General features: G+C 36.7%; 1 protein-coding gene across 2 annotated transcripts in view; it reads left to right on the forward strand.

Moving 5' to 3' along the window:
- Positions 1–24,538, forward strand: part of STK3 (serine/threonine kinase 3) — a 269,186-nt gene that overhangs the window by 69,480 nt on the left and 175,168 nt on the right. The window contains exons 5-6 of one of the 2 annotated variants that reach the window (XM_045805877.2): positions 13,023–13,187; positions 13,691–13,858. The exons of the other annotated variant lie outside the window; for it this stretch is intronic. Coding sequence (XP_045661833.2) covers positions 13,023–13,187; positions 13,691–13,858 — 333 coding nt within the window. The remainder of the gene's footprint in view (positions 1–13,022; positions 13,188–13,690; positions 13,859–24,538) is intronic. 2 annotated transcript variants of the gene reach the window in all.

Consider the following 24,538-nt stretch of genomic DNA (forward strand, 5'->3'; position numbering starts at 1 on the left):
CTCAGTGTTTTCTTGTGAGGAACAAAAAGGATGAGTGTCAGAGCATTTTGTAACCTGGAAAATTCTTCTTCTTCTTCTTCTTTTTTTTAAAAAGATTTATTTATTTATTTATTTGACACAGAGAGAGAGAGAGAGAGAGAGAGAGACAGCCAGCGAGAGAGGGAACACAAGCAGGGGGAGTGGGAGAGGAAGAAGCAGGCTCCCAGGGGAGGAGCCTGATGTGGGGCTCGATCCCAGAACCCTGGGATCACGCCCTGGTCCAAAGTCAGACGCTTAATGACTGAACCACCCAGGCGCCCCTGTAACCTGGAAAATTCTGCACAAACTTAAATTTCTGTTTTATTACTACCAAGGCAAAAACTTTAAAAATGGTATATAATTTTTAATTACTAATGATTTAAGAATTTTATGGTATTTGTTGAAACAGTGAATATTCTCTAGCATTAGAAAAATATGCTAAAAGATTATTGTGTCTTACCCAGTAAAGTCTTGGTTAATCTTAGGAAATCAAGAGATGTTTGTAAGTTAATTTTCCAGAAAATGGGAATGTAGCTCCTTAGGTAGCAGAGCTCTAATTTTAACAATTTTATTTTCTTTTAAGATTTTATTTATTAGTGAGAGGGACTGTGCATGCTCGTGCGCAGGCGCTAGAGAGAGAGAGAATGAGTGAGTGAGCAGGAAGGGGGGGAGGAAGGGGAAGAGGGAGAAGGAGAAGCAGATTCTCCACTGAGTAGGGAGCCCAATGTGGGACTTGATCCCAGGACCCCAGGATCATGACCTGAGCCGAAGGCAGATGCTTAACCGACTGAGCCACCCAGGCACCCCTAATTTAACAATTTTAGATGGAGATCTTTTAAAATCATATAGCACAGTTCTCTCTACTTTTAACGAGAATGTGTGAGCCCCTCTCCCTTTTAATGATATAAATTAAGGAAAAAATATAAGTAGTATGAGTACATCATAAACATTTCAAATAGTATGGAAGAGGAACTTCGTGTCTCTTTACTCATCCCTCAATTTTACTTCCTTGAGATAATGTCAGTTAATAGTTTCTTGTGGATCCTTTGAGCACATATGTATGCATATCTTATTTTACACAAGGGATTCATACTGTATATGTGGTGTTCTATACCTTCTTTTTTATTTTTTTCCTTTAACTTCTGATATATCTTAGAGATCTTCCTGTACTGGTATATACAGGTCCGTGTGTATGTAACAAAATATATTTTTTTTCAGTACTTTGGATGAAATGAGTTCCAGCTTTTTAGTTCTTGTTGTTATAATCAAAGCTGCAGGAACTTTTATATTTGTGTATTGGCAAACTTATGTTGTTATGTCCATTGGATACTTTCTCAGAAATGGCATTACTGGGTTAGAGGGCAAGTTCATTTTTCGTAAGAGTTTTGTTTTTTGTTTTTTTTTTTTTTGTTTTTGAGAGGCTGCTACCTAAGTCATATATGGTGTTTTTTAGTGCTGAGGCAATTTCAGCTTGGATTATAAAAGAAGTATGGATTTTGCTTTCGGTGCCTTCCTGCTTGCCTGCATGCTCTTCTTCATCTTCCCTACTTTTGTCTAATTTTGCTTGAGATGTTCATTATTAATTCTACCACAGGAATCTCCATTGGAGTTGTAAAGCAAGGTTGCGTACTTGTTAGCTACTATGGCTGCTGCCCCTGTTGCTATGACGATTATAAATGATTTTATTATTTATCTTCCCCACATTAGCTTCCCACAGTGGTAGGCTGAGAGTCTGCCATCAGAGTTTTCTTTCTGAAAGTTCAGATATGTTCATATCATCTTTCCACTTAAAAATTTGTGGTATATAAAGCAGAGTTTGGCCCTAACCTACCTTTGCATTTTGCACTATTTTTCTGTACACGTTACTTCAGACACAAAGAACTGTTCATTAGTACTGGACTTCGTATATTTTTATGCCCGTTGCCTTTACACATAGCTAGTATTTCCTTCCCTCTTTGGTCACCTGACAAACTTTGTTCATTCTTGAAGAGTCAGCTCAAAAGTTACCTCCTCTGTGAAGGCTTCTTGGAGCAGGGAGAATGATGTGGTGAGATTGTCAAGGCAGGTAGGAACTGTATCGTTCAAGGACTTGAGGGTTAAATTATATGGTTTGGATTTTATTTTAAGAGTACTGGTTGTGATGCATAATCAACTTTAGGAACTGCTGTCCTGGATTGCTCCTAGAGCTAAGCCTCTTGCTACCGGCATTACTTAATGTGGTAATTATTTGTTCCTGTGCCCTTCCCTTTCTACTGAATTGTGAGCACCATGAAGGCAGGGGCAGTGTAACAGGCCCTCTAGTAAATTCCTGTTAGTACTTACTTGCTAAAGTTATGTTTGGGTATTAAATGAAATGATAGCTGTCATGTGGCTGGCATACTTAAATCTCAGTAAATATAAGCTATTGTTGATGTTATCAGTATCATCACTGGATAGATAAACCTTGACTTGGTGAATATAGGTGATTTCTTGAAAGAGGTGAGATTTGATCCAGGGCTTGAAAGACTGTGTAAGGATTACATTGGTGAGTTTTTGTCAAACAGTGTTCAAGACTTTATGAAAAGTCACTGTGAAAGTTGAAGCTTAAAATTTTGTAATCAAATATAGTTAGCTGTCTATATGGCCCTTGAAAGGGGGAACTATGTCTCATTCTTTTCTCATTTTCTTAATGATCGTAGGTACTAAATACAGAATTAATGCATTATTTTATATAAATAATTATGTCAAAAAGGTAGGATTTAGGTAAGATTGTCAAGATTCATTTTTAGAAAATTAAAATTCTTAATTTTGTCTGAACGTACAAAAGCTTATTTGAATTTGTTTTTACTGACATAAAAACATTAAGGCAGTATGTATATTTTAAAACAGCTTGTGCATGTGCCCTTGAGACAATTTGGTGGGTGCATTTTTATCAAAACCATATACACAGTGACATATTAAATATATCATATTATTATACTAATCATATGACTCTAGAAACAAAAGTAAACCAGAGGACTAAAGCCTATCAAAACCATCTTTTTGTTTTTGTACAATGAGATTCTTTTTAAATTTGCCAGTGAATTCATACCAGTATTGAAACCAGATGTAGACTTCCGTCTTTTAACGTATTAGTTCAGCTATAAAAGTCTTATTTCCATCCCTGATTACTGAGTATTTCATTCATGGTTTATTATATCTCTCCCACCTTCCTTTATTTATTTTCTTTAAATAGACTATAAAATGTGATTCAAATGATTTTAAAATGACATTGCCCCATTTATATAGTGACAGAAGTAAAATTAAACCTGTATTGTATTAAAGATAACCTAATTAAATCCACAGATGAAGTACTCTGTTGGTAAAATTTTTCATTGAAAAGGATTTTGACAGATACCACTAAATGAGGTGTTAGCTGTGGTTTGAGAATGGATCTGAGAGTTTTCCGTCTTAGAACTGGAATCTTACATTAGTTACCTCCTTCTATGTAAAGTAGGATCCTCTCTCCTCTGTGTGTGTGTGCGTGTGTGTGTGGTTGTGTGTGTGTGTTTTAAGTGTTTTTAGAATAAACCTGACCAGTTTGAAATAGCTGGATATGGTCTATCTGAACTGATGTAAAGTCTTAATTATAGAAATGAAAACGGTACTACTTTAAATTTTATATAGTGATGGGAATAAATAGTTCCTCTGTTGCCAAATAGAATTCTAGTCACTTTGGTAACTGGCTATGTTTATATATAAATGAAATTTCTTATATTTAAAGGTTGTTTGAGAACAAAACTCTATTTAAGAAAATGACTGTCAAGTATCTGACTTCCTGCCTTCCTTCTTTCCCTTCTTTATAACAAAATAGTGTACGTAAAGGACATGAAATAAACATCTTGTTCAAGGTCTATTGTATAGTGTCCATTCAATAAACACAAGTTTCTATCTCATTTTCTGTTAGTGACACAAAATGCTTGTAAAATGTTGATATAAATACTGCTTTTATCCATAGTTCATTTGATAGCATTGACATTTAAAAGAGGCCAGGCAAACATTTATTCCTTCAAATTTGCTAAGATTTACCTGCATTTTGGTACTTAGAAGGCTGAAATTTGGCCCATCGCTTTTTTTCTTTTTAACCATTTCTCTTCTTAATAGAAAGGAAAAAAATAGGCCTTACTTGATTTCTGAGTGCCATTTCATAACTATTATACTATTCTTAAGTTAATTATTTGAATTACTCTTTTGATATCTTAACTTTTTCTAAATGGTGAACTACTTTTTTTATTCAGAGCCTAATTTTAATGCCACTTCCACTTTCTTCCCTAATTAATTGCTCTCCACTGTGGTCACATTTCACTTTGAAAAGTGTTTTTTTTAAATAGTTTCTGAGTTTTTAAGTCTGTCTTTCATGCTAGATTGCAGCCACATAAGGTTGGGTTAAAAGATTTTTAAATTCAGTGTAGAGCAGGTGCTCAGTAAATGTTTTTTTAGTGAATGAATGTTATCTAGGGCTTTTTGGAAAATACTTCTACATTCTTAGACCCCTTTCATACATGTTTTATATTCTTCCTGTCTGCCACACATGTGCTCTTATCCTTGGTAACATTGTGACCCATATGGGATAATTTTATAATTGATACCTCTTTGTTTTAATTTGCTTTTCTTTGATAATTAGTGAAGTTTAATATTTTCTGTGCATGTTAACCAGCTTTATTTTTAGTTTTTGTTTATTTGTGAATTGTATATTCATTTCTTTGCCTATTTATTTGTTGGGTTTTATTGTTTTTCTGAAGGATTTATATGAGCTCTTTATGTTCTAGATCTATGCGCTAAGTATATTACTATATTTTCTGTATTTTTCTGTTTTCTAAGCTTATAGTTTTTATGTAGACAAAGCTAATAAATTCTCGTAATTTTTTGTTTGCATTTTTTGATGAGAAACTATTCTTTTCTGCCTGATTTGATACTTTGCTTTTCTTCTCTTTTTGTTTAAATCATTTTAAAAATGTTTAAATCATTGATCTATAGGTTTGTTTTAGTGATATTAAGTATATATTTTCAATAAAACAAAAAATAAAATAAAATTAAGCCACTTAAAGTGTCCTCAGTTAAGGTTACTTTTCACGCCAAGTGATTGTGCTTACTTGCAGAGTTTATTAACATATGCTTGTTTTATTTGGCTGGTACACCATTTAAAATAATCTACATTTGAATGCTGGGATGAGGCAGGTATTCTGGGCTGATATTCAGTTTTACTGCTTGTTTATGGCTGGTATCTATTCTTAATTTAACCACTGGTATTGTGGCTGGCAACTCTTGATTAGACATTGCCTTTACTAATTGTCAAATATTTTGAATATCATCCTTGGAGCAAGGCTCGCAATTCCGTGTTTTCGTATATTGAGACCAGTTCATATATTCACGTTTGTGTAGAGCTGGAAGACATGGGCTTTGCCACTTAATGTTTGTATGATATTTGACAGACCACTTTATTTCTCTGAATTTGTTTCCTCATCTAAAAAAGGGACGATGTGTTTGTTTACTTGAGTTGTTGTGAGACTCATAAAATACTGCTTATAACTATAAAGTAGTATAAAAATTTAAGACTGCATTATATCTCTGTTCTAGAAAATGTTACTGTTTATTGTTGTTTAAATGATTTTATTGAGGGATAGAAACCATTCATTTCATAATTGAAGTTAAAAGGATGTGTAGATACCTCATTCGAGCTTTAATATTCAAATGGATTGTTAAAATAATACTGTATCACAGATAACTTTAAGATGTATCCATGTACTAGTATGAATGATTGAATGTTGTGTCATTTTTTGACTAGGCAGGGTATGAGGTGACCCCTGAAGTAAGGGGAGGAGTTAATTACTAAGGGAGAAAAGCATAATGAAAGAGGGGCTTTATAAACTTTATACGTTTGCTTCAGGTCTGCCCTCTTCACCTTTAAAAATTCAGGGCCAAATACAGGCCATGCCCTGATTATTCTTATAAGCTCATAAGGACTGAGATTGTCCATGTCCTCACCTTCAACACCCAGCACCTTTAACAGAATCTGTATGAGTCAGTGAAGTCGATATTTGTCAAAAGAATAAAAAAATGGATGTCCAAATTAGTGTGAATTTATTTCTGTTAAGACTATGAAGATCTTTCATAAATATAGAATCGTAGAGTTGGAATGAACCTTTGAAACCATCCAGTAAAGCTAGACAGTTCATGAATCAGTATAATATCTTTGGCAGATCTCTAGTCTTGCTGTGGATTTGTCCAGTGGCAAATTCTTTACAGCATTGTAGTCAGACAGATCTTGAGACCCTGAAGTATAGCAAGTCTGTTTAATCCTGAACTTTCTCTAGTGCAGCTCTGTGATATAGGGTACGGAAGCAGATATAACAAATCAAAGAGTTAATGAAGGATGAGTGACTTGTTGGTTGGAAATAATGGAATGGTAAGAAGGTAAAAATTGAAGTCTAGGTAACCGAAAAGGTCAGCATTGAAGTAATTAAACGTGACACAGTTTTACGGACCGGTGCTGCTTTTGTAGCACCCCCGAGTTCTTTAATTTTTTTTTTTTAAGATTTTATTTATTTATTTGACAGAGATAGAGACAGCCAGCGAGAGAGGGAACACAAGCAGGGGGAGTGGGAGAGGAAGAAGCAGGCTCATAGTGGAGGAGCCTGATGTGGGGCTCGATCCCATAACGCTGGGATCACGCCCTGAGCCGAGGCAGACGCTTTAACCGCTGTGCCACCCAGGCGCCCCCGAGTTCTTTAATTTTTATGCCAGAAGCGGGGAGAGGGGAAAATCCCAGGCACATAGGACAGCACCAGCACCTTGCACACCTTCCACAGTGGTGCATTGTGGCGGCCCTCAACAATGAGCTTGCCTCCCACTCTCCCGCCTGGCTGTAAACTGCCCAGTTATGTGGTATCACTTTCTTTTCATAACTGCTCTATTCATTTATTATTTATCAAGTGCTAACTATAGCCAGGCAGAGTTCCAAGCATTGTGGATATATCAGTGGACAGACAAACATCCCTCCTTTTGTGGACCCTTTCTCAGTGCAGTGCTGTCCAATAGAAACACAAAATGATCCTCAAATGTGATTTAAAATTTACTGATAACCACATTAAAAAAGAAAAAAAGTAATAGGTGAAATCACCTTTAATAATATATTAACTATATTAATATTTAGCACCAATATATATTAAATAATATAGCTAATAATATTTTAATAGTATTCATAATTTATGTTAAACAATAAATTTTATAATATTAATATATAAATATTATTTAAAGGTATAATCAAATTGCAAATTATTAATGAGATACTTTTATCTTCTCTTCTTAGTACTAAGCTTTGAACTTTGGTGTATATTTTAGATTTATAACGTACCTCAGTTCGGGCTAGCCATGTTTCACATGCTCGGGAGCCACTGTATTGGGCAGTGTAACTTTATTTATTACTTTTTTTTAAAATTTATTTATTCGATAGAGATAGAGACAGCCAGCAAGAGAGGGAACACAAGCAGGGGGAGTGGGAGAGGAAGAAGCAGGCTCATAGCGGAAGAGCCTGATGTGGGGCTCGATCCCATAACGCCGGGATCACGCCCTGAGCCGAAGGCAGATGCTTAACCGCTGTGCCACCCAGGCGCCCCTGGGCAGTGTAACTTTAGAGCATAGTGCTTGCTTTCTGTGGACCATCAAGTCAGACCGTCTGGTCTGGAGAATAAGTCCTGGTAGTACTAGAATTTTCAGATAATCTAGACTCCTTATGCATGGCTGTGAAGCCTTGTGTGATCCGGTTCGTGCATGTCTCCCCGATCTCATCTAGAATTAGTGTTTTCCTGATTCACGAAACTTGAGCCTTCTTTCTTAAACTCAAATATGGGAGACTTTTTTCCTGAATCATAGTTTTTTGTTTTGTTTTGTTTTGTTTTTTTTCATTTAAGACTTCAGCAAAAATGTCTCTCAGGCTTTCTTTGATGGCTACTCTAAAGAGCCTTTCTCATTCTTGGTCAATAGCTTTCTGTTTTATTGTCGGGATAGCAGTGGTTTTCTTGCGTTACCCTATTTTCTATTATATCATCATCAGATTATCCCTACCTTGTAGGATAAAACTCCATGAGAGAAAGAACGCTTCTCGTTTTATTCATTATTGTATCCCCAGGAACTGGTGTAATTCCTGGCATGTAGTTGGTGCTTGATAAATATTTATTGACTGAATAAATGGCATTCTGGATCAGGTATCTTGCACTAGAGTGGATTTATCAAGTGAGTCAGATCCTCACATTATCACTGAGGAGTGTAGGACTGAAAGACGGTTTAGAGTAGTCTTAGGGTCTTTTAATTTGGAAAGGATTAGGGGAAGTTGACACTTCAGAGGTTAGGAGAAGGAGGTCCAGGTTGTTAGTTAGTTTCTTTCCTCCCTCCCTCTCCCTTCCTCCCTCCTTCTTTCTTTCTTCCTTTCTTCCTTTCCTGTCCCGTCTCCTCTCCTCTCTTCTCTCCTCTCCCCTCCCTTCTCCTTCTTTCTTTTATAAAGAAAGCAAACTTATCCAAAGCCAACACATTATTCAAATAAACATGTACAATACATTTATGATGTTATATATTAATGTTAAATGTAAATGTAAACCATCTTCCAATTTGTTTAGCAATTTAAACATGTTAGGGTTTTTTTTTTAATGGAGATGAAATTCATATAACATAAAATTAGCCATTTTAAAGTGAACAATTCAGTGGTCTGAGTGTATTCACTGTATATAATCACCACCTTTGTCTAGTTTCAAAATGTTTTCATCACCCCAAACCGATTAAGCAATTGCAGCTTGTTTTCCCTATCCTGCTTCAGCCCCTGACAACCACCAATCTGCTTTCTTTCTCTAAGGATTTATCTATTGTGAATATTTCATTTAAATGTGCCCTTTTGTTCTGGCTTCTTTTACTTAGCTTAGTGTTTTCGAAGTGCATCCACATTGTAGCATGTGTCAGTACTTTATTTTTTATGGCTGAATAATATTCCACTGTATGTATGTACCATACTTTATTTATCCATTCATCTGAGGTTTTTTTAAAGATTTTATTTATTTGAGAGAGAGAGAGAGAGGGAGAGGAAGCATGAGCAGGGGGGAGGCAGAGGAAGAAGCAGACTCCCCACTGAGCAGGGAACTTGACTGGAGGCTTGATCCCAGGCCCCCGGGATCATGACCCGAGCTGAAGGCAGATGCTTAACCAGCTGAGCCACCCAGGTGCTCTCCATTCATCTGTTGATAGACATTTGGGTTGTCTCAACCTTTTGGCCGTTGTGAATAGTATCATTACGAACATTCCTGTATATATATTTGTTTGAGTACTAGTTTTCAGTTATTTTGAATATATACCTAGGAATGGAATTGCTGGGTCATATGGTAATTTTGTCTTTAAGCTTTTTTTTTTTTAACTTTTTGAGGAACTAAATATTTTTTTCCACAGAAGCTGCACCATTTTACATTCTCACTATCAAAGTCCAAGAGCTCCAATTTCTTCACATCCTTGCCAATGCTGTTGTTTCCTTTTTTTTTTTTTTAATTATAGCCATACTAGTGAGTGTGAAGTGGTACCTCATTGTGGTTTTAATTTGCATTTCTTAGTGACTAGTGATGATGACATTGAACATGTCTTTTCATATATGGCCATTTATATATCCTTTTTGAGAAATGCCTGTTTAAGTTCTTTGCCCATGTTTAAATTGGGTTGTTTTTTTGTTGTTGAGCTGTAAGAGTTATTTATATATTCTGGACACTAGACCCTTATCAGATGTGTGATTTGCAAATATTTTCTCCCATTTTGTAGGTTGTCATTTCACTTTCTTAATAATATTCTTTAATGAACAAAATTTTTAATTTTGATGAAGTCTATCATTTTTCCTCTTATTTCTTTACTTTTGATATTGTACTTAATGATCCATTGCTAAACCAACAGTCATGAAGATTTACCCATATGGTTTTATGGTTTTAACTCATACTTAAGTTCTTGACCTATTTTGAGTAAATTTTTATGTATGGTGTGAGGTAGGGGTCCAACTTCATTTTTTTTTTTTTGCATGTGAATATGCAGTTGTCCTGAAGTTGTTTCTTAATGAGACATGAACCACTGTGGCATTGGCAGCAGTTGAAACAAACGTCTTCCAGTAGTTACTTTCACATTCTACAGTCTCAAAGCAGTTTTTTGTTTGTTTAAAGATTGATTTTAGAGGCAGCGCACATGCAGAGGGGGACAGGGTGGGAGAGAGTCTTAAGCAGACTCCATGCTGAGTACGGAGCCTGATTCAGGGCTCCATCTCATGCCCATGAGATCACGACCTGAGCTGAAACCAAAAGTTGGACACTCAACCAACTGTGCCACCCAGGTGCCCCTTCATAGTACTTATATATGTGTGTGTGTATAAATATATATGAATAATTATTCAAGTATAATTAACATACAGTGTTATATCAGTTTCACGTGTGCAATATAATGATTCAACAATTCTGTACATTTCTCGGTGATCAAGATAAGTGTACTCTTAATCCCCTTTATCTGTTTCACCCATCCCCCCCCAATCCACCTCCCCTCTAACAACCACCAGTTTGTTCTCTATATTTAAGAGTCTGGTTTGTTTGTCTCTTTTTTTCTTTGCCTGTTCATTTGTTTCTTAAATTCCATGCATGAGTAAAATCATATGTTGTTTTCTTTCTCTAACTGACTTATTTCACTTAGCATTATACCCTTTAGGTCCATCTATGTTGTTGCAGTTGCAAAGATTTCATTCTTTTTTATGGCTGAATAATATTCCTGTATGTTTGTGTGTGTGAACATGTAGATGAATGGATACTTGATGCTGCAATAAACATAGGGCTTCATATATCTTTTTGAATTAGCGTTTTCATTTTCTTTGGGTAAATACCCAGTAATGGAATTACTGTATCATATGGTAATTCTATTTATAATTTTTTTGAAGACCCTCCATATGATTTTTCACAGTGGCTGCACCAATTTGCATTCCCCCCAACAGTGTATGAGGGTTCCTTTTACTTCACATCATTACCAACACTTGTTATTTCTTGTGTTTTTGATTTTAGCCATTCTGACAGGTATAAAGTGATGTCTCATTGTGGTTTTAATTTGAATTTCCTTGATGATGAATGATGTTGAGCATCTTTTCATGTGTCTTTTGGCCATCTGTATGTCTTTGGGAAAATGTCTATTCAGCTGTGCTGCCCATTTTTAATTGGATCATTTGTTTTGTGTGTGTGTTGAGTTTATAAGTTCTTTATATATTTTGGATATTAACCCTTTATTGGATATATCATTTGCAAATACCTTTTCCCACTCAGGTTGCCTTTTTGTTTTGTTGATGTCTCCTTTTCTGTGTAAAAGCTTTTTATTTTGATGTGTCCTAATAGTTGAATTTGCTTTTGTTTCCCTTGCCAGAGGAGACATATCTAGGAAAATGTTTCTATGGCTGATGTCAAAGAAATTACTGCCTCTGTTTTCTTCCAGTAATTTTATGGTTTCAGGTCTCACATTTAGGTCTTTAATCTATTTTGAGTTTATTTTTGTGTGTAATTTAAGAAAATGGTCCAGTTTCATTCTTTTGCATGTAACTGTTCAGTTCCCCCAGTACCATTTGTTGAAAATACTGTCTCTTTCCCGTTGTATATTCTCGAGTTCTTGGTTGTAGATTAATTGACCGTAAACATTTAGGTTTATTCCTGGGCTTTCTGTTCTGTTCCATTGATATATGTGTCTGTTTTTACACCAGTACCATACTATTTTACTGTTTTGATTACTATAGCTTTGTAGTATCATATTTTTTATATTTTTATTTTCTACTGTGTCTTTGTATTATCCCATTGTTGGGTATTTGAATTTTTTTTTTTTCCTTCTCATACAGAGTAGTGTCCTCTTTATATAAATTGGAACTTTCCCCTTCCATCAGCTTACCTTTGGGTTATATTTGCTCGTTGTGCTTAGAGCAAAAGTAGATTTATTGTTACGAACTTCTGATATCACTTGGATACATTTAAAAGCTAAGAGGGTGTTCTCAATTAAAACAGAAGCTTTCATAGATGGCACTTGAACAAGGTTGGTCAAGAGAGGCAGTATAGAACAGTGGTTAGAAGCATAGATTACAACAAGACGGAACCCACATCTTGGTTCCATCTTGTGCGTGACCAGAGGAATTTATTGAACCTCTATGCAGTAACTTTCTCATTTGTCAGATGGTGGTAATAACAGTATCCTCTTGTAGGGTTGTCGTAAGGATAAATGATGCAAAATGATTAGCACAACCGCTGGTGCAGATAACACTGGCTCTATTGCCATAGCTACTAAGAATGTTTCCTTTCCTTCTTGCCTTGGCTGCCTTTTCTCCCTCCTCCCCCCTTTTCCTTCCCCTGACAACCTTTGTTTGTGTTTCCATTTTCCTAGTCTTTCTCTGGAATTTTTATTTTTGAGTTCTCATTCTTAGGGCCAGCAGTCCAGGATTTGGGTGGGTTAGGATGACCTGGCTAGAAGAGGAAGTGTGGTATGGGCATAATCACTCCATGCAGAAGACTCTTGGCAAGCCACCCTTGTTTCCTTTCCTTTGTGTAGAACTGTTGATTTTCATTTTCATCAAGAATTAGTGACATCACAGGGAAGAACGTCTGAATTTACTTTCAGGACGGATAGCTGTGATATCGCTACCTCAGCATCAGAAGATATGGGAAATAGTGATTTGTTAGGGTCGTGTTGATTCTTGGGATAGGTTATATGCGTTAGGAATGACATTGATAATTTTAGAGAAAGGAGAAATTTAATACTGAAATTTTTTTTCATCAGTAAAATGTATCATAAAAGTGACAAAGAATATTTGTGAGGAAAAAGAAGCTCCCAGTTTGTTATCTTTTTAGCCTTTTCCTACAGGTTTAGTGGTCACTAGAAAGAAGTGTTTGTTACCGGTGCTCTTTTGTAAGAGTTTATCTAGCATGGTTTTTCAATCTAGTTTTAAAAATATTTCTTTCCAGTTAACAGAAGATGAAATTGCAACTATTCTTAAATCTACTTTGAAAGGACTAGAATATTTGCACTTTATGAGAAAAATACACAGAGATATAAAAGCTGGAAATATTCTCCTCAATACAGAAGGACATGCAAAATTGGCCGATTTTGGAGTGGCTGGTCAGTTAACAGTAAGTGTAATAATTTTGGAAACACTTGTGGCCTATATGTCCAGGTCTGATCGTGACTGAACATTGATAACTTTTTGGAGGGGTGATGGGAAGAAATACATAACTATCTTGTTCTTGGGGAGAGGGAGCCATAATTTCAGTATTATCTATTATTTTTATTTACGATTTAAGAGACATTTAATAGGAAGAAAAATATTGTCATTGAAATGCTTAAAAAAAAAGAAAGCTACATTGATCCATTTCTGTAGCTTTTATTGTTACAGTACTATTTTTAATGACTATCTTTAATGAAGGTGGAGATAAGTTACTTGTGGACTCTTGCTTTTTACAGAATTCAGAATTCCTAAATATGTCATGTCAGTTGAAATTGTAGGAAAATAGTCAATTTTTGATATAATCTGTAGTATTTGAGGGTTTCACTGTGCAGTGTAATGAATATGTTGGCAAACAGAGTCCCTTAGTGTTTTTGTAGTAGTATTTATGTCAGTGTAATGTTTTTGCAGGATACAATGGCAAAACGCAATACTGTGATAGGAACTCCGTTTTGGATGGCTCCTGAGGTAATTCAAGAAATAGGCTATAACTGTGTGGCTGACATCTGGTCCCTTGGCATTACTTCTATAGAAATGGCTGAAGGAAAACCTCCTTATGCTGATATACATCCCATGAGGGTAAGAAAATGATGGTTTGCTAAAAACGTTGATGTTATACAAGTTGCAGTTTTGTAATGTCAGTGTAAATAAATAAATGCAAAGTAAATTAAAGAAGTTGATTTGAACTTAGGTTCTGTGCAAAAAATAGTAAAATTATGTCAGAGGTTAGTGATATTAACTTTTTTCCTCGAACCACATCCTCAATTGTGAGAAAAGAAGTGAAGACTATATTTCTCTTTGAAGTCACTGTTTTCCTCCCCCAAAAATATACCTGTAAAATTTCCACTTGCTTTTCAGTAGACTAAAGGATTGGTAAAGTCATTGTATTCTTCAATTTATCCATCATTTTCTCAGTGTCGCCATGGAGGCCTTGGAAAAAATCAATTTTCACTTTTCTACCCACTCTGCAAATTCCACTTTTCTGTGTTTTTGTTTTCCTTTTTTTCTTCTCTCATCAGAAGCTAATATTTAAAAAGCCTGACTTCTAACATTGCTACATATATGTAGGCAAATGAATCTTATTTCTTCAGTTGGTGCTTAGTGAGAAAATAGAATTCCTTTTTTGAACATTATTATATACTTCTATGAACTCCTTTTTCCAGGATGAATTTTTTTAGTTTGAAGTATGTGCCTTGCATATTCAAGTCTAATTGCCTCTGCTTCAGGGTTTGTGATGGTAGAGTTTTTAGGTTTCTTAGTGTGTGAATCTCAATTCGTTATAGATAAGGACATCTGTCTTTGTGAACTTATTGCCCTCTAGTGGCTGGAGCCACCTCAAGAAGAAAAGAGAAGAATGAAGAGAGAAGAGAGGAAAGAGAGACAGAAAGGGAGAAAGAGAATGGTAGTGTGTGTGTGTGTGTGTGTGTGTGTGTGTGTGTGTGTAGGAGAGAAAATGGTGTCAGGGCGACTGGAGAAATGTGTGAAGTAAATAGATGGGAGGAAAGAGAATGCAGTATTTTGGAACATCTGAAGAAGAATAAATTGGAATTATTTCTGATAATACAATGCCATTGTGGATTGAATTTCAGTAATATAAGTAACAGTGTACTCTACTGAAAATATTTAAAAATCTGCCTGCCACTTTAAAGAGAAATTCTGAGTAATACAGTTGTGTATAATAAGTATCATCTTCCTTGTGTATATAAATTACTTTTGCTAAAGTGAAAAATAAAAATGGCATGAATTGTTTGTTTGCAAAATTACATGAAAAATCATAAGGTCGACATAAAACCAGCAACACAAACTCTCATTTCTTCTCTGATTATTACTTATCTTTGGTATTTTTAGTTAAAATATTTTAAGGTGATCCTCAAATTAGGTGTATTTGAGTTTGAATTAGTGAGGTTAACTGAATTATCCAAGGCATCTCAGCCAAATGCCAGAGCTCGGATTTAACTCAGAATTTAGATTATTACTCTTCTGCCTCCTCCTTGTGTGTAGATCTTATTTTTCCAACCACATAGATCAACATATTAAATTTGACCCTGAGGTAGTCTCCCAAGTAGGTAGTAAAGAATTGTAGTATATGGTTCCCAACTTCCAGGATCTTAAAGTAGCACTTGACAGTTTGAATTCACACATATGAAATAGTAAAAATATACTTGAAGATAGTATTTTTCTTTAAAATTTTTTCTATTTATCTCTATGTATCTATGTATCTATCTATCTATCCATCTATCTATCTATGAGTCAATCAGTCATCTATCTCACTTTTTTCTATCAGTCTAAATCCTACTCATTCAAGTCTCAGGTGAGATATTATTTCTATATAGAGCTTTCCTTGGTCGCCACCACCTAAGTAAATTTCTTTTTTAAATATTTAATTTACTTATTTATTTAGAGAGCGAGAGGGGGAAGGGACAGAGGGAGATGGAGAGAAGCTCAAGCAGATTCTGCGCTGAGCGCAGAGCCCAATGTGGGGCTCCATCTCATGACTGTGAGATCATAACCTGAGCGGAAATCAAGAGTCAGACGCTTAACCCACTGAGCCACCCAGGCGCCCCTAAGTAAATTTCTTTCTTTCCTCACAACTTGTATATAGGCAGTTCTTAGCCCTGTAGTTTTTTGGACAGTTTATCAAATGTTGCCTTGTGCATTTCCAAACACAGCAAGGTTTTAAGTTGCTATTTAAATTATGTTATCATTATTTACCCGTTCTCATGTTTGTGAACTGTGAGTATGGGGAAACTCTTGAGATCGTGTGACAGATACAAGTTTTCCAAAATTGGAATTTTCACTTGAAAGCTCATACTTTATCATCGGCAACAAATATGACAGTTTTCCTTGAAACGACAGATTCACTCGGTTCATTTTTGAGAGAATGTCACTCAAATGCCCAAGTCTGAATAACTGTAGTTTTTCTGTCGGTTATTCCTTCAGGTGAAAATGGTGTTCCTTGAAAAAAGACTTGAGCTTGTTTATCTTGCCATTCAGTCACACAAGTGCTTTTCCTGGAGATAATCCTTGTTCTTCTGTATGCAGGGCGAATGCTTTGTGTGTATTTCTCATTTTGTCATAGAGAATATTAAAAAGATAGGCATTCAAGGGTGGAATTTTAATAAAATGAATAATATTTCCTGCTTCACCACGGTTTAGATTAGTTTGGTGGGAGGTGAGCTGGGAGGATAAAAGAAAGAGCTGTCCAAGAGAGAAGAAGAGATTGTTGAGGACTCATCTCAAGTTGAAGAGCGAGAATTGTGTTGTCACCAGTGCGATTCTTTGCTCTAGCCTGGCTTTAGCCACGCATGACAGCAGGGTGCAGTGCATGACAGCCTTGCCCTCAGAGTTTGGGTTTAATGAGTGAGTGTCTTGGAACGACAGCGTGACAGGGCATTGAAGGATGCTGTTGAGAGACTTGTTCAGGTGGTTACCAAGGGGGTATAGCCTGTGAAGAGAGGAGAGGGTGTAAGGAAATGGAGAGATCAGGGAGCAAGACGACATTCTTCACCCTTGCTGCATAGCAGTTACCTGGAGAGCTTGGAAAAAATGCTGGTGCCAGAGCCGTACCCCCCACCAATTACTTCAGAATCTCAGTCTTTTCAGTGAGGTTAGAGAGCCAGTAAAGTTGTAATTAGGATATGAAAGAGCTGGTAGTATATGAAAGTCTGATTAGTGAGTGAAATAGTGAAGTTTTCTTTTTTTATTAATAATTTTCTTACTTTAACCACTCTGTGAAATAAATATTACAATCTCCATTTTAATGAGTGGATTGGGTGGAATGGATATTTATGTTTTTTATTAAGATGACACAACTTATAAGTGGCAGAACTGAGATATGAACTTGTGCTAGTCCATTTCTTGCCTTGACAAAAAAGAAATATCTTTTGTGTTTATACGTCAACTGTATGCAAATGGATCTGCAGACATTTTAATCTCATAATTATAATTATTAATTTAAAATACAAACAAATTTTTCAGTGGGAAGAAATATGGACGAATTTTATTTCATTTTTTTAGAGAGAGAGTGTGTGCATGCCTGAGTTGGCAGGGGGAAAGGGGCAGAGGGAGAGAGAGAGAGAGAGGGAATCTTAGCAGGCTCTACACCCAGCATGGAGCCCAGGGCAGGGCTCCAGCTCATAACCCTGAGATCATGAGCTGAGCTGAAATCAAAGTCGAATGCTTAACCAACTGAGCCACCCATGTGCCCCAATATGGTAAATTTTTTAATGTTCCACTCCTTTTTTGGGGGGGCTGTGTAGCTTATGAGATGACCAATAGTTTACGAAGCTGTCAAAGTGGACTGAAGATAGGCATGATGGAAAGACCAGTACAACAGATGGAGGCAAAGAATGCTAGTTCTTTTAAGTAAAAGGTATTATATAATTTACTGCATATTGATGGCTATCTGGAACAGGAGGCTAAGTTAGGATGTGGTGAGCCAGCTTCGCCAGGCTTTACATCCTAGTCCTCCTGAAATTCTCTTTGGCCATTGTTACAAGGTTATAGCCCTTCTCACTATGCCTGCCCTCTAGATGTATGTAATAGAAACAACCCCAGAACAATGAAGCTGACTCCTAGACTGAGTGAACCAGGGGTTGGTTTCCTAGTCATATTCTCAGATATACCATCTTTTTAGTATGCCCAGGCTCCAGGCCTGCTCCAGACTTATGCTTGCTTAGGCCAGCAAGAATTAGGGTCAAGAAGAGATGCATCAGGCTTGGATAATTTAGAATGGGGTTTCTCCTGCCTAAATAGTCACAAATTAATATTGTGGTTTTCACTGATTAAGCTTTTTGTAGGACATATTTTTGAGTGTCATTAGAAAATGAAAGTGATTAAATTGAAATTTGGCAGTGAATTGAAAATGGGTCTTTTGAAAGCGTTAAGGCTGAGGTCGTTTGTTTTAGTTTATCATTTATCAAAGATTGATACTTTCTTTAATCATTCCTCAAAGAGAGTAAGAGGTATTTGAAATATAGATATTCAAGGAGGCATTTCCTTTTTTTTTTTTTTTTTAAGATTTTATTTATTTATTCTACAGAGATAGAGACAGCCAGCAAGAGAGGGAACACAAGCAGGGGGAGTGGGAGAGGAAGAAGCAGGCTCATAGCCGAGGAGCCTGATGCGGGGCTCGATCCCATAACGCCGGGATCACGCCCTGAGCCGAAGGCAGACGCTTAACCGCTGTGCCACCCAGGCGCCCCAAGGAGGAATTTCCTAATAAAAACAGCTATTAAAAACACTGGATTTGTTTGATGCCAAGGGATAAACTAAATTTTATAGTTATTATACAGCTTTCCTTCTCTCTCTCTCTCTTTTTTTTTTTTAGGAGAAACTTGTAGAGTGTGCAAACTCTATCTTTGCTGTAGTGAGAGTAATAATTATCTGTCTAGTAAAAGGCAATGATGAAATACACATTAAAACATGTAAAGCTTTGTAAACAGGAGAGGGAAGAAAATGTGCTTATAAATTTACATACAGCTAGAAGATCAAAATAGATTAAGGAGTAACGACAAATAGATTAATGAATAATGACAAATGGAAATAAATCTGTGCAAAATGTTAAATGAAACAAGTTTTATCAAAACCCAATTTATTTTAAAAGGTAAAATATGGAGATACCAGATTAGTTTTAGTCAGTTAAATATAAATACAATTTTGAATTCAGTTAACCACACACTTTTTTGGAGAACTGTCTCTTTCTCAGCTCTGTAGGAAATAAAATTACCAAAAAAAAAAAAAAATCAGGAAATGAGTGAATAGTATCATTTTTCTAAATGTCTATCCCTGTACCCTGCCATCAAACCCAGACACGTTGTTTCTTAGACATCACTAAGACCCTAGATTTTATTTCTTTACTTGAGAGAGAGACAGAGATAGCGAGAGAGAGAGAGAGGAGAAGCAGGCTCCCTGCTAAGCAGGGAACCGCACATGGGGCTCGATCCCAGGACCCTGAGATCATGACCTGAGCCAAAGGCAGACGCTTAACCAGCTGAGCCACCCAGGCGCCCCAACCCTATTGATTCTTTTAAATACAATTTTTGTTTTGTTCTCTTTTGTTTTACAAGCTTTTGTGTTTGACTACACATTGCCTGGCGTGGTGAAAGGGGTAAGGACAGAAGTGTTTGAGTCAGACTAAGGACTGTTTGAGATAGCTGGCACTGTGATCAGTGATTGCTTGGCATCAACCGAAGGAAAGAAAATAAAAATGAGACTAGGAATTTTACTTCTGTACAATATAATATGAATGTTTACTGCCTTTTAAAAATAAGATGTAGAAATACATTGTATATTTTGGGAAGATTCATGTCAAATGTGACTTAAGGAGACAATTGGAGGCGTGTAAATGGCAGTTTTCTGGAAATTCAACTTATATATAGCTTGACAGCCTCTGTTTAAGAGTAAATTAGGAGTTCCTTTACAGTAAAAAAAGATCTCTGTCTGTCTCTCTCTCTGTATATATCCTCACATCACTTACTTATGAAGGAAAGAACCCTATAGATATTTTCATCATGGAAAAGATATTTTTGATGAATGTTTTTGAAAATGATCTTATCTTTCTTTCCTGATGAACTTTCTCCTTAACCTTGCTGTTTTTTTCCATCTAGCCTCTTCACCCCCATCCCTTTTGGGGAAACAGTGCATTTTAATAAGTGAAATAAATGCTCCAGTACATGCAAAGTAAACACAGACATTAGAAAAAAAAAATTCCTCTTTATACTTCATATTAAAAAAACATACAGATTTCCCCTATCTCAAATCACATGGCGCTGCTCCTTTCACAACCAAGCGTATTCCGAATCCAACAAGATTTCTTTAAAAAAAAAAAATAATGAGGTATAAAAAGAAGACATTATTCCCATGTCTAAGGAGTGAAAACTGAGTTATCCATTTTTTATTAAATAAAACTGAATCCATGACCTCCTTCCTACCCAATTAATGATAAGATTTGGTTGAGAAATTCTGGAAGACTGGGCTTGAGTAGAGGTGGTAGTTGAGTAATACCACACTCAGCATGTTTACACATCTTCCATCTCCCTTTCCCTACTGTGTATGGCTTGGTAGACACCTGGCCTGTCTGTGCGTGTGTGCATGCACTGCCTCTTGGAAGATTCCTCACAGGCATTTAATATGTAGGGCAAAAGACAAGTATCTTTATTTTGTCTGGGAGTAGATGAGGGAATATGTGGGTATTAATTCACAGAATTAATATTTACTTGTAGGAACATCATGGATGAAAGCCTCTTTCTTAGAGCCTGAGACAGCAGGGTACAGCCTTTCTCTGTGGTCTGACCCTGTGGACTTGCTGGCCCAGATTCCCCATTCACTGGGCCAGGAGTCTGTAGGCCAGCCTCACTCCTGCCCTGTCCTGGATGGGCGGGGTGGGGAGGTGGGGTGGGAGGAGGCTTCAGCACTTGGCCCTCAGCACTCGTGTTCATGGACATCATGTGGCCAGGGACTGCTGTGGCTTAGTGGTGAAGCCCAGGTATCCTTTTTCTCTTGGTTTTCATAGCCAAGTTTTGGCTTGAATGACATCTTCTATGATTATAAGGCCTACTTCCTTACTTTTTATTTTATGTTTTTACCCCCACAATAGATTCTTAGGGCTGTTGTAACAAATTACCACAAATTTGGTAGCTTAATTTAAACAACAGAAATTTATTCTGCCACAATTTTGGAGGCCAGAAGTCTGAAATCAAGGTATTGATGGGGTTGCACTCCCTCCTGAGGAGAATCCATTCTGTGCCTCTTCCAGCTTTTGGTGGCTGCTGGCAATCCTTGACATTCCTTGGATCACAGCTGCATTATTCCATCTCTGCCTATATCTTCACATTACCTTCTCAAATTTTCCTCTGCCTTTCTCTTAAAAGGATACTTGTCATTGGTTTTAGGTACCACATGGATAATCCAGGGTGATACCCTCCTTTCAAGATCCTTGACTTAATTACATCTGCAAAGACTTTTTTTTCTCCCCCCAAATAAGGTCACATTCAGAAGTTCTGGGGCTTAGGACATGGATACATCTTTTGGGGGGCTGCCTTTCAGCCATTATACTTTCCATAATCTATTCTGTCCTTTTAAATGAAGGAGGGCACGTGATGTGATGAGCACTGGGTGTTATATACAACTGATGAATTATTGAACACTACATCTGAAACTAATGATGAACTCTATGTTGGCTAATTGAATTTAAATAAAAAAATACATTATATATAGTTTAAGATTAATAGTGACTAATATTAAGACATACCTCTTTCTGTTCTCATTTTTTTATTGTGGTAAAATATGCAGAACATAAAATTTGTCATCTTAACCATTTTTAAGTATACAATTCGGTGGCATTAAGTACACTCACGTTGCTGTGCAACCATCACACTATCCATTTCCAAAAATTTTTATCATCCCAAACTGAAACTCTGTGCCCATTAAACAATAATTCTTCATTATTTCCTCCCCACGTTTCGTAACCACCTTTCTACTTTCAGTCTGTATGAGTTTGACTATTCTAAGCACCTCGTATATGTGGAGTCATACAATATTTGTCCTTCTGTGTCTCACTTCTTTCACTTAGCATAATGTTTTAAAGGTTCATTCATGTTGTGCCATATGTCAGAATTTCTTTTTTTTTTTTTTTTTTAATTTATTTATTTATTTATTTTTTTTTAATGATTTTTTATTGTATTATGTTAGTCACCATACAGTACATCCCCGGTTTCCGATGTAAGGCTCGATGATTCATTAGTTGTGTATAACACCCAGTGCACCATGCAATACGTGCCCTCCTTACTACCCATCACCGGTCTATCCCATTCCCCCACCCCCCTCCCCTCTGAAGTCCTCAGTTTGTTTCTCATAGTCCATAGTCTCTAATGTTTCATTCCCCCTTCTGATTACCCCCCCCTTCTTTATCCCTTTCTTCCCCTACTGATCATCCTAGTTCTTATGTTCCATAGATGAGAGAAATCATATGATAGTTGTCTTTCTCTGCTTGACTTATTTCACTTAGCATTATCTCCTCTAGTGCTGTCCATGTTGTAGCAAATGTTGAGAACTCGTTCTTTCTGATAGCTGAGTAATATTCCATTGTATATATGGACCACAACTTCTTAATCCAGTCATCTGTTGAAGGGCATCTCGGCTCCTTCCACGATTTAGCTATTGTGGACATTGCTGCTATGAACATTGGGGTGCATATGGCCCTTCTCTTCACTACGTCTGTATCTTTGGGGTAAATACCCAGTAGTGCAATGGCTGGATCATAGGGTAGCTCAATTTTTAACTTTTTAAGGGACCTCCACACTGTTTTCCAGAGTGGCTGTACCAACTTGCATTCCCACCAGCAATGTAGGAGGGATCCCCTTTCTCCACATCCTCTCCAACAATTGTTGTTTCTTGCCTTGTCTATTTTTGCCATTCTAACTGGCGTAAGGTGGTATCTCAGTGTGGTTTTGATTTGAATTTCCTTGATGGCTAATGATTTTGAACATTTTTTCATGTGTCTGTTAGCCATTTGTATGTCTTCATTGGAAAAGTGTCTGTTCATATCTTCTGCCCATTTTTTGATTTGTTTATTTGTTTCTCGTGTATTGAGTTTGAGAAGTTCTTTGTAGATCTTGGATACCAGTCCTTTATCTGTAGTGTCATTTGCAAATATATTCTCCCATTCCGTGGGCTGCCTCTTAGTTTTTCTGACTGTTTCCTTGGCTGTGCAGAAACTTTTAATCTTGATGAAGTCCCATAAATTCATTTTATCTTTTGTTTCCCTTGCCTTTGGGGATGTATCATGAAAAAGGTTGCTTTGGCCGATGTCGTAGAGGTTGTTGCCTATGTTCTCCTCTAGAATTTTGATAGATTCCTGTCTCACATTGAGGTCTTTCATCCATTTGGAGTTTATTTTTGTGTATGGTGTGAGATAGTGGTCAAGTTTCATTCTTTTGCATGTAGCTGTCCAATTTTCCCAGCACCATTTATTGAAGAGACTGTCTTTTTCCCACCGGAAGTTTTTTCCTGCTTTATCAAATATTAGTTGCCCAAAGAGCCGAGGGTCCATTTCTGGGCTCTCTATTCTGTTCCATTGGTCTATGTGTCTGTTTTTGTGCCAGTACCATGCTGTCTTTGTGATCACAGCTTTGTAGTACAGCTCGAAATCCGGCATTGTGATGCCCCCAGCTTTGTTTTTCCTTTTCAACAGTTCCTTGGAGATTCGGGGCCTTTTCTGTTTCCATACAAATTTAAGGACTGTTTGTTCCAGTTCTTTGAAAAATGTCCTTGGTATTTTGATCGGGATAGCATTGAAAGTGTAGATTGCTCTGGGTAGCATGGACATTTTAACTATGTTAATTCTTCCGATCCATGAGCATGGAATATCTTTCCATCTTTTTATGTCTTCCTCAATGTCTTTCAAGAGTGATTTATAGTTTCTAGAATATAGGTCCTTTACGTCTCTGGTTAAGTTAATTCCAAGGTAACGTATGGTTTTTGGTGCTATTGTAAATGGGATGGATTCCCTAATTTCTCTTTCTTCGGTCTCGTTATTCGTGTATAGAAATGCAACTGATTTCTGAGCATTTATTTTGTATCCCGCCACATTACTGAATTGCTCTATAACTTCTAATAATTTGGGAGTGGCTTCTTTTGGGTTTTCCATATAGAGTATCATGTCATCTGCAAAGAGAGACATTTTGACTTCTTCTTTGCCAATTTGAATACCTTTGATCCCTTTTTGTCGTCTGATTGCTGTTGCAAGGACTTCTAGTACTATGTTGAATAATAGTGGCGAGAGTGGGCATCCTTGTCGAGTTCCTGATCTTAAGGGAAAGGCTTCCAGCTTTTCTCCATTGAGAATAATATTTGCAGTAGGCTTTTCATAGATGGCTTTTATGAGATTGAGAAATGTACCTTCTATTCCTACACTCTGAAGGGTTTTAATCAGGAAAGGATGCTGTATTTTGTCAAATGCTTTTTCGGCATCGATTGAGAGGATCATATGGTTCCTGAGTCTTTTCTTGTTGATATGATGTATCACGCTGATTGATTTGCGAATATTGAACCACGCTTGCATCCCAGGTATGAATCCCACTTGATCGTGATGGATAATCCTTTTAATGTACTGTTGGATTCTATTAGCAAGTATCTTGTTGAGGATTTTGGCGTCCATATTCATTAGGGAAATCGGTCTGTAATTCTCCTTTTTGAGGGGGTCTTTGCCTGGTTTGGGGATCAAGGTAATATTGGCCTCATAGAATGAGTTTGGTAGCT

Source organism: Ursus americanus, chromosome 9 (genome assembly GCF_024610735.1).
Source record: "Ursus americanus isolate L20-20 chromosome 9, mUrsAme1.1.p, whole genome shotgun sequence".
Classification (NCBI taxonomy): domain Eukaryota; kingdom Metazoa; phylum Chordata; class Mammalia; order Carnivora; family Ursidae; genus Ursus; species Ursus americanus.